The sequence below is a fragment of the Erigeron canadensis genome, chromosome 8 (assembly GCF_010389155.1).
Source record: "Erigeron canadensis isolate Cc75 chromosome 8, C_canadensis_v1, whole genome shotgun sequence".
NCBI lineage: Eukaryota > Viridiplantae > Streptophyta > Magnoliopsida > Asterales > Asteraceae > Erigeron > Erigeron canadensis.
In genome coordinates this window covers 46,682,766-46,693,128 of record NC_057768.1, presented here as the reverse complement: position 1 = coordinate 46,693,128, position 10,363 = coordinate 46,682,766, and the positions used below count along the sequence as shown (strand labels likewise).

At 36.0% G+C, this 10,363-nt stretch overlaps 2 protein-coding genes across 6 annotated transcripts; one reads left to right on the top strand and one right to left on the bottom strand.

Annotated features, from left to right (window-relative positions):
• The first annotated feature begins 232 nt into the window (after positions 1 to 232).
• LOC122580012 (beta-xylosidase/alpha-L-arabinofuranosidase 2-like) lies at positions 233 to 2,904 on the top strand. Its single transcript, XM_043752281.1, has 5 exons — positions 233 to 910; positions 1,001 to 1,170; positions 1,249 to 1,697; positions 1,783 to 2,193; positions 2,330 to 2,904. The coding sequence occupies exons 1-5, from the start codon at positions 335 to 337 to the stop codon at positions 2,902 to 2,904; spliced, it is 2,181 nt and encodes a 726-aa protein (XP_043608216.1). The 5' UTR covers positions 233 to 334.
• A 476-nt stretch (positions 2,905 to 3,380) lies between these two features.
• On the bottom strand, positions 3,381 to 10,363 carry LOC122611322 (bZIP transcription factor 68-like). 5 transcript variants are annotated; one of them, XM_043784335.1, is made up of 14 exons: positions 10,095 to 10,360; positions 9,748 to 9,854; positions 9,576 to 9,632; positions 9,404 to 9,478; positions 8,163 to 8,252; positions 8,019 to 8,078; positions 7,776 to 7,942; positions 7,625 to 7,679; positions 6,841 to 6,883; positions 6,635 to 6,748; positions 6,501 to 6,556; positions 5,690 to 5,767; positions 5,082 to 5,207; positions 3,381 to 3,808 (listed from the first exon to the last, which is right to left on the bottom strand). In XM_043784335.1, the coding sequence occupies exons 2-14, from the start codon at positions 9,817 to 9,819 to the stop codon at positions 3,713 to 3,715; spliced, it is 1,089 nt and encodes a 362-aa protein (XP_043640270.1). In that variant the 5' UTR covers positions 9,820 to 9,854; positions 10,095 to 10,360; the 3' UTR covers positions 3,381 to 3,712. The 5 variants fall into 5 exon arrangements, with proteins under 5 accessions (XP_043640270.1, XP_043640269.1, XP_043640267.1 ...); XM_043784334.1 differs by having other exon boundaries at positions 6,501 to 6,562; positions 10,095 to 10,358; XM_043784332.1 differs by having other exon boundaries at positions 6,501 to 6,748; positions 10,095 to 10,363.

Here is a 10,363-nt window from a genome sequence, read left to right as displayed (position 1 = left end):
CTGGTACAACGATATTCTATCACGAGTTATGTGTGTTAACAATATATGTATTAATTATTGATATAAATTAAGAACTAACTACATATGAAATCTTCAAATATGAATTTTAAACTAGCTTAACTTTCAGCATTGCCTATATAAAACCCGAAACTGCAACACCATTATTTTCTCATTTGTTGATTTTCAAGCTCTTCCCATGGCGTTTCAAACTGCTCTGAATTCCAATACTATAGCCACTGCTCTTCTTCTCGCCGTTTTCTTATCATGTCATATCACAGTTTTCACCAGACATGTACCACCTTTTGCATGCAACACCGTTGAAAATCCAAACTTAATGAACTTCTCGTTCTGTGATTCTTCATTACCTATCGAAACAAGGGTCAACGACTTGATTAGCAGACTCACATTAGAAGAAAAGATAAATAACTTAGTGAGCAATGCTAGTGGTGTCCCTCGTCTCGGAATACCAGGATACAAGTGGTGGTCCGAGGCTTTACACGGTGTTTCTAACGTTGGACCTGCCACTCATTTTTCTAGATTAGTCCCCGGAGCCACCAGCTTCCCTCAAGTAATTCTAACTGCATCTTCATTTAATAAAACCTTGTTCAAAACCATTGGGAAAGTGGTTTCCACTGAAGCTAGAGCAATGTATAATGCTGGGTTAGCAGGGTTAACCTATTGGTCACCAAATGTGAATATTTTTCGTGATCCACGATGGGGAAGAGGGCAAGAAACTCCTGGAGAAGACCCCGTTTTAACTAGTAAATATGCAGCAAATTATGTTCAAGGTCTACAAGAAAGAGATGATGGTGATACAAATCGTTTAAAAGTTGGAGCTTCTTGTAAACATTACACTGCATATGATGTAGATAAGTGGGAAGGCGTTGATCGATACCATTTTAATGCCATGGTACATTTATTCTTGGTTATGCAAACTAAACCTTACTTTAAAGTTTAATGTATTATTAACGTATTAATCATATCACAAATTATGTCCAAGGTAACAAGGCAAGATATGGAGGATACATTTCAACCTCCATTCAAGAGCTGTGTTGTGGACGGAAATGTTGCAAGTATTATGTGTTCTTATAACAAAGTTAATGGCAAGCCAACTTGTGGCGATCCTGATCTATTGCAAGGTGTTATTCGGGACCAGTGGCATTTAAATGGGTAAATCTTTCTAGTAGTTTTAGATTCACATATGGTAAGAAATATTTCAATTGACTTACCCGAATTGTGGTTCTGCAGATACATTGGTTCGGATTGTGATTCGTTAGACATCATGTTCCATTCCCAGCATTGGGAACAAACCCCAGAAGAAATTGCAGCGGATGCATTGAACGCTGGTTTGGACCTCAATTGTGGGGATTATTTAAGAGTCAACACACTTGGTGCTGTAAAAGATGGTTTAGTTGAAGAATCGGTTGTTGATAAGGCAGCTTCAAACAACTTTGCAACACTTATGAGACTTGGGTTTTTTGATGGTGACCCAAGAGAGCAAATGTATGGAGAACTTGGCCCGCAAGATGTGTGCACTGAGGCTCACCAGGAGCTAGCCCGTGAAGCTGCTAGACAAGGAATTGTGTTGCTCAAAAACAGCTTTGGGTCCTTGCCATTATCTCCAAATGCCATTCAGTCACTTGCAGTAATCGGCCCAAATGCTGATGCCACAACAACCATGCTTGGAAACTATGCAGGTAGACTGGTACCTGAAATTACTTGTTTTGACCCGAAATCATTTAGAGTACTTTTTGGCTAAGATCTAGATATTGATTTATTCAGGGATTCCATGCCAATATACAACTCCACTACAAGGGTTAGCAAACTCAGTTGAGACTGTTTACCATGCGGGCTGTAGTAACCCGAGATGTGCTACTGCACAACTAGAAGAAGCAAGAGAAGTAGCTGCTGCAGCAGATGCCGTGGTTCTAGTAATGGGAACTGATCTTTCGGTGGAGAACGAGGGTCGAGATAGAACTAGTATAAGCCTTCCAGGACAACAAAACCGTCTTATTTCTGAGGTTGCTTCTGCATCAAAAGGACCCGTGATTCTTGTTATAATGTCGGGAGGTGGAATGGATATTGAGTTTGCAAAGCAGAACCCGAAGATTACTAGCATCTTATGGGTCGGGTTACCTGGCGAAGCTGGTGGAGCTGCTTTAGCTGATATCATTTTCGGACGATATAATCCAAGTAAGATGTAAAACCCACTTTTTTAAGTAATATATATCTGATACATATCCAAAATTAAGATCCAAATGTGCCCTGAAGCTAGCAAAATAGCAGATCTACTTTTCCTAATTTTGGAAATTTGAATGTGAATTTGCAGGTGGAAGACTTCCCATGACATGGTATCCACAATCTTTTGCAGAAACGGTTAACATGACCAACATGAACATGAGACCAGACCCAAGCACGGGTCACCCAGGTTATACCTACCGATTCTATAGAGGCGAAACGGTTTATCCTTTTGGATACGGGCTAAGCTATTCTATTTTCATTCAGCGGGTACTTAAACCACCAAAACACCTGCATATCTCATTAGATGAAGGTCATGTTTGTCGTTCTTCTGAATGTACAACAATAGAGGTGGGTGATCTTAATTGCGAAGACTTGGCATTTGATATTGTGATTGGGGTAAGTAATGTTGGGGAAATGGAGGGAAGCTACAGCATATTGTTGTTCTCTTATCCTCCTCAAGTGTTTCCAAATGTTCCTCTAGTGCAATTGGTGGATTTTCAAAAGGTTTTCTTGGCTCCAAAAGAAACAACTTTTGTTAGATACAATGTGGACGCCTGTAGACATTTGAGTGTTGTTGATGAAGATGGCAACAAAAAGGTCGCTTTGGGGGAGCATGTTCTTCATGTGGGAGATGTTACACATTCTTTAAATCTCAGCATTTAATATACTTTTCAGTTTCCTCTTTTGTCGAGTCATTGTAAGGGGTGATTTTTTTCTCTTGATATTGCTTGTATATCAGCTACAAATATGAATAAAAAATGATAGTATCTAATGCTAGTGGTCATTTATAGCTGTTTTTCCAACTGAACCTAATTTACTGTCTATGAATCCTTTATTGGTTCTGTGAGAAGAAACTCCGCAAATCATAATTTAATGATTTATCTTGCATTAAATATTTAAAGAAAGAAATTAATAAGAGACTCGAGAGACCATAACTTGGTCAACAAAAAAGCTGCAAAAACCAGATACCTCTGAGCCAGACAGCATGGACAATGCTCAGTCTCCAGAATGACAGGACTCATTTTGCCACCACCCGTTTGCCTAAATTAGTAAATATATGATCAAACTCATTCTGATGAAATCTGATCCACGATAACCCAGATTGGTAGGTTTCAAATACTTTCAATAAAGTTGCAGCATGCATAAACGTTGGATGGCATATTTATCAACCATATTTAGACAGTACAATATCCAGAAGGCTAAGATCTACCCTGTGTAAGGGCATGAAGATCACATTCAACTAGAACTAGTTATCCAGCTACCTCAACCTCAAAAGATTAGTTGATTCACAATAATGAGGATAGTTACAAGTAATATTATCTGATAAATATCCTGCCATCTAAAAGGATCGTGAGAAAAATAGGTCAGATCAATGGCTATTCTACTACATCCTACCACATAGAAACATGTGCAACTAACTTCGTTCAGTTAGGTTAATCACCCTGAAAAATATAAGATGGCCAGAACATCGTTAACCACTCTGCACAGGTTCACTTTGACCATCTTGATTAATCATATTTTGCTCATTTCTAGCTTCTTCTTGCCCAGGAATTTCCCCTAGCCTCTCCTGAAAAATAACAATTTAAAAAGAATTATACACGGTTCAATTGGTTGTTCAGCCTGTCTTAAGGTTTGAGTTCAGCTTTGGGCCTTACATTACTTGAGGTCAATGAACCATAAACATCAATTTCCTTTCAGTTAATTGAAACATCCCACTATCTTAGACTTTTCAACATACGAGAGATAGTGCCCGTACGTTGCGGCGGTGAGATGGTGGGATGATAGGTCAAGTCATAGAGTATGATAGTCAAATGCCTTAGCCGTACAGGCTCCGCCCTCGGATTTAAAAATTCGTCGAAAGTATATCAAATGACATCTCTAATGAAAGAGCATGAAATTTTAAGAACACCCATACACGTTTTATAATTTATTGATATACGGTTTTTGAGATAAAAGATTTTGAATGAATTAGAGGAATAAAATGATTTATGGAGAAGAGAGCAAAAATGAGTGGTTGAGATTTAAGAAGGGAGAGAAAAAATGAATTGTTGAGATTTAAGGGTATTATAGGTATATTAGGTATAGAGTTTATATTAGTAAATAGAGAAAATGGGTAATTTAAGTAGTTCAATTACTTAATTGAGATTTGAAAAAAAGGGCAAAATGCTTTATAATATAGTATTAGATATTAGATATTAGATAGTATTAGATATTTTAAGGATAATTTGTGAGGATTCATTGAGTAGTTATTTAGTGTGAACTTCTATAATACTTGATACAAATAAAGGGTAATGACATGAATGTATGAATCCATCAGTTCAGTACAAATATTTACATAAAAATGAACTCCTAAGCTAGAAATAAGTAAAAAAAAACTTGGAGATGTTTAGTTAGCTTTTTAAAGGGCTTAATTGCCAGTAAATAGCATTCTCTTAAAGCTATTAAGCTTCTTTAAAAGTGTTTATATGGGATTTTGTCATAGAGCTCAGCAAATTCTCATTTGGCCATTACTAAACACCCAAACCACCAACTATGAACAGCTATAAAAGGGGAACTGAAACTGAACAATCTTTATTTTAGAAGTGTTGTATCAGTGTGTTTTGCTTCCACAATTCTGGTGTTTCTTTGGTCCACCAGTCACCCTTGGGGAAAATGATAACCATACCACTATCGATAGGGTTCTTTTATGACTATCATACCAACTAAATATTTATTGTATATTAAATGACGTCATTTCTGAAAATTAATTCCCATCTTAACGTAGAAAAATTAGCAAAAACATCAGTCTTCCAAGAAAGAAGCAGGTTTCAAAAATTGCATAACTTAGAGTTGGATATTACCTTAAGAGATGCGTTTTCAGCAAGAAGCTGCTCATAATCATTCCTAATGCGACTTACTTCTGCCCTAAGAGAAGCATTTTCTTCGTTCAAGGCCTCTGCCCGCTGAGCTAGCTCGTCACATTCCGCCTGACATCGCAAGTAATAAAGTTAACATATATTCCACGAACGATTGACGTTAATTTTGAGAAAATAGCTAAAGTACCTCAACCTTGTGCACCAATCCCCTTACCCCAAAAGAGTAGAAAAACTGACCTTTCTTTACAATACTCAACAGATATAGCAAAATGGGTGGGTCACATGGGTCTGGTAATTGGTAGAAACAGGTCAACATTCACACAGTTATGTTGACTGAAGGATCTTGTCCAGGAACTTCATAAAATTGATACCTTTTCAGTTGACTCATAAAATGTATACACTTAACTTTAAAACTAGTTTCTTTATTTAACCATTTAGCCTGTTAGAGATTACACAACCCAAACCCATTTATAAGTGGATGAAAAAGTCACCTCTTTCATTCAATATACAAGATTCATCATTCATACTAGACACACCAAACAAAGAGCAGAAAAAGGGAGAGACTGTTGAGAACTGCCAAAAAATTTGCTTACCTGCTTACGCAATCTGGATCTGCGAGCAGATTCCCTATTGGATTGCTTCCTTCTCTGTCTTTTTAGCTCTCTTTCATCCTGATATAAAAATATCTATCAATAACACTAGGAACCATCATAATGTTACGAGTAATTTTCTTTTGCTTAACAAGTTACGGGAGCAGTGCCTGTATAACATGATCCATGAACAAGCATAAAACAAAGTACTAATATGACAATCAAAGAAGCAACAATTTGGCCTTTTAAGAAAAAGAGCCTATATTCAACTATAGAGATTATAATACTCTTCTTTCCTAGTTCAAGCTTCACATAAATTACTCAATATAAAAATTATGTAAACCAAAAGCACATTAAGTGACTGAATTGTTAAATAGGAGCACCTTGGTACTAAGAACTTAAATAACTAGAATAAAAAGTAGAAGATGAAACTCTTATCAATAATGTATTCACCATATGCTATATAACATGCCAATTAGAGCAGTTATCCCAGTTCCTATCTAGACTAATCATCACGTTGTTGATTGGAAGCTTAATGTGCATAATCAGGCACAATTATCAAATTTACCAATACAATCATAGCATGGCTCGACTCCTGAACACTTGGAAAAAGAAACTAATAGTCCGTACTAAGTTACTGTGGAAAGAAGCTTAATAATCAAGCCTTGCCACACCAGATAATTTTTTTAACTGGAGATGGCAATTTGCCAACATCCACTACTTATTAATGGGTTGAATTACATTATACTTGATCTCTAACGAGTCTAACAGATATAATAAAATTGCTTCATATGCAACAGGTCAAATGGAAGACCTGTAGCCAGAGTTGTGGTTGCATGCTCTCCCTTGATCCAACAGTAACCATTCCCCCTGCAACTGAAATAGAAGTTATATTTCCATGAGTTGCATGAATATTGGATGAACTTGGACCACTCCAGTACTCCATACCCATATTTAAGTTAGTAGTGGGACCAGCAGCAGCGACTGGCACAATGGTCATTGATTGGTTGAACAGTCCATTCTGGGAACCATGTACATCGTTTCCATTTTGAAGTGCTTCACCTGCATCATATAACATGATTATAACAACTGAATATATTACACGAAGCAATGCACAATGTCCTACATATAACTCATAGTGAATGGTACCGAACCTTCAATGGAATCTTGCCTAGATCCTGATATCATTTGTGAATTCTGCAAAAAGAACAGCAATATTGTAAACAAATCAGGAAAGTTATGGCAAGTTACAATATGCATATGCCGTCTCTTCTTAGTATAGACTTGAATTGAACAAGACATCAAAGCAGTACTTAAATCTTTTTTTAACTAAAGCAAATAAATTACAATCTTTTTAGTAAATCTTTTAAGTAATATTAACGGCTGGCAAAGTCTACACTGATATATAAGAATGAGGAATGGGAATATGTGGTTGTTAGATACCTAAGCTTGGGTATAGAACCCCTCACATCTTGATTTTTTAATCCATAAAAAACATATGGGCCCAATCATTTATATATTTTACAATAAATATTAAAAAAAAATAGAATGTGAGGGGTTCTATACCTAAGCTTAGGTATCAAACAGCCATATACTCACTTTTCTCTATTTTAATAGATGATAATGCAAAGATTAATCATATAGTGGAAGGGAAACGAATAAAGTTTCTATGGGAAACACTTATCCAAATTCTCTTTAATGAACTCCGTGGAGAAAATAGAGGTCAAAGGTAGATTTAATAAAAAAGACGGAATGAATAATACAGATAAGGAAACAGATGTATACACAACAAACAGTATGTCCAGATGTCTATTGACCAACTAGAAATAACTATCATGAACTCCAATAAATTTATTGAATCTCTTTCTTAAAGGTACAAAAACAAAAAACAGGTAGCTTAACCAAAGAGGTGTGCCCTCATAATGCAAAAATACCTACATTATCAGAATTCGCATCACTTCCTTCACTAGAACCTTCACTTCCACTCTCGGCACTGAAAATTCAATATCAGTAAAGCCCATTAATGTAATGTAATGTTGTAAGTTCCCATATTAAAAACTTTATACGTGTTTATTCATCTACTGTATACCTTTTTGGATAAGATCCATTAGCAGATGCTCCTACATTCTTGGGCTCATTGTTTTTGCCTGTGGTCATATTTAAACTGCCAAGACTTCCCTTTGATCTTTTAATAGGAAGTTTTTCCTTCCCCTCGGGTGACTTACCATTCACTTCCATACTAGCAGGTGTATTACCCTACATGCAAATTCAGGGGTTGTCCTTAAGATCTTTCAATAGAAAATTTAGAAGTTTATTAGCTGAGGCCACTCACAGAAGCCTCAGGGACACCATTTGGAGAGGGCATTGCATATGGACTATAAGGATATGATCCCTGGTTAAATTTAAAATAGGTTTCAACATCAGTGCCTTCTCTAAAGATTGAATTTCCAAAATTACAAAATGATAACAAAGGTACCGGAGGCAAAGATGGATGAGGGTATAAGCCACCATGGGGATACATAGCAACATATGGATGAGGCGCAGTACCATAGGGTGGCATAAGATGCTGAAAGGACACGTAGATATTAGAAGATGTAGATTTAGTCAACATATTGTAATGATTGGGATTTACTTCAGATGATTTAAATATTTACACTTTCCAGTGAATTCTACTATCATGTTGGCAGAACAGTCGAGTGATCCCTAAAACAATTTCTCAATTTAGAAATCAAATAAACCGTCACAATGATTTTAGATATGGTAGTTACTCATTGTGATTTAAGTTTAACTATCACTCTTGTAAGAAAGCTTCAGGCAAAACTATAACGCATGATGTGGGGTAACTTTTCTTAATGAAGACCCTCAATAAAGCACAAATGTACTAGGGATATAGAATACCAACCATCCCACCTACAATAGAGTTAGATATCTTTCATTTGACAGAGCATAAAAAATTTAACACGTTCATCAAACACGAATATGAACCTAAAAACAATTTAAGTATGTCAAACATAAGAATCCAAGTTCAGAACTTGTAAACGGAAGCATCAACAATGGTATTAATATAATAAGAAATGCTAAAGTAAGACCAAAAGTTTTATATAAAGTAAAGAATTCATGCATATAAGCCAGGTACTTATAATCAATTGTTATTGTGTTGGAACTGCTCTTCACTTTTCATAACAGTTCCTGCTAGTATAATTACAAACAGTTCACCTGACCTTGAAATCCATATTTCATACCCCAAGATCACAAACAAACGTTCCAAGAAGCCAATACAATTAAATACATTTTAAACTACGGTCTTTTTCCATGAATAATAGGAAAAACCATCAGGGATATCGGTATTGGTGAAGCGTTGTATAGTTACGCCATTGCATAAAGATGAGGAAACACTGACCCAAGCACAACATATTAACACTACAAATTAACATACTTAGGTCATTATCAAATAGTGTATTTCTTCAAGTTGAAAATATGTAACTGATTATACTAAGAATATATTAATTGTAAACATGAAACACACATGACCAAAGTGGATGAGGCAAAATAGTTATAAATTAATAGTAAATATGAAACACACATGACCACAAGAAAGCAAACAAGACTGCAACATAATCAATTAATCATAAGTCTGAACCATACTAACATAGTGTCCTATAGCGACAAACATAAAGATCAGAATTTAAAAATCCAAGAAAGCAAGAAGCCTAGTACCTGAACACCCCACATGTAGGGATGAGGTTGAGGACTTGCTGCTAAATACCCATGTGGAGGCATTGAAGAATAAGCCTGTGCAATATGTATATACCAACTAGATTTAGTCAAATAACTCACTTCATACAGGCGCCGTTTTGCAAAAGCTTCAAAGCATTATAATTTACGAAACCTGAAACCCTGTCCAATCCGGTGGCACCGCCCCCATGGCATTACCTGAAGACTGCTCCTACAGAACATAACATACACATTTTGCCCAGTCAGTAGTAACATACATGTATATACGTATATGAGTATACGATAAACATAGATTCATAGCTACAACAAAAGGGAGATAAACTCACCTGGGAAGTTGGAGTTTCCTTTGCCGGGTCATTCGTCTCCTTAGCGGGCTTATCCGTCTCCGTACTTCCCATAACTCTCAAACCAAGAACAACACTTGAAGCTTAACCTACAACCATCCTATTACTATAGTTCAAGAATATATATCATATTGTAAAAAAAGAAAAGTTTAAAACTTCCTATAAAACAAAATTTGTTTCTCCAATTCCAGTTTTAGCACAAAAAAGGACATAAGCCAGTCAACATTATTCAATTAAAAAAATAAGCAAAAAAGAAGTCAAAATTGACAGCTCGTCATCACAGACACAAAAAACAACATACATTAAATGTATCGAAGAGATTAACTTACCTTGAGCCAGTAATTTCAAAACGGTAGGTAAAGAAAAAAAGAATTTCAGGTGTAATGAAAACCCTAATTAGGGCTAAATTGGAATTGTGGGTTCGATTGTTGGATGGAAGGTTTTGTAGATTTGTAAAGCCAGAGAATCCCCGTCCGGCGAGCGACCTTTATAATTATTTGTAATTGCGATGATGATTTTAATTTTATTTTAATTTATGATTTATGAAATATGAATGAATGGAAGGAAGTTTTTCCAACGGTAGATTTAGGCTGACGTG

What these genes read in the sequence shown, in the direction of transcription:
- LOC122580012 (XM_043752281.1), top strand. Translation starts at nt 335, where the DNA reads ATGAACTTCTCGTTCTGTGATTCTTCATTACCTATCGAAACAAGGGTC. An exon ending in GACCAGTGGCATTTAAATGG is followed by an intron (nt 1,171 to 1,248) that starts GTAAATCTTTCT and finishes GTGGTTCTGCAG; the next exon opens with ATACATTGGTTCGGATTGTG. An exon ending in TTTCGGACGATATAATCCAA is followed by an intron (nt 2,194 to 2,329) that starts GTAAGATGTAAA and finishes GTGAATTTGCAG; the next exon opens with GTGGAAGACTTCCCATGACA.
- LOC122611322 (XM_043784332.1), bottom strand. Translation starts at nt 9,819, where the DNA reads ATGGGAAGTACGGAGACGGATAAGCCCGCTAAGGAGACGAATGACCCG. An exon ending in AATGGATCTTATCCAAAAAG is followed by an intron (nt 7,680 to 7,775) that starts GTATACAGTAGA and finishes TTGAATTTTCAG; the next exon opens with TGCCGAGAGTGGAAGTGAAG. An exon ending in GATCCAGATTGCGTAAGCAG is followed by an intron (nt 5,208 to 5,689) that starts GTAAGCAAATTT and finishes TTGCGATGTCAG; the next exon opens with GCGGAATGTGACGAGCTAGC.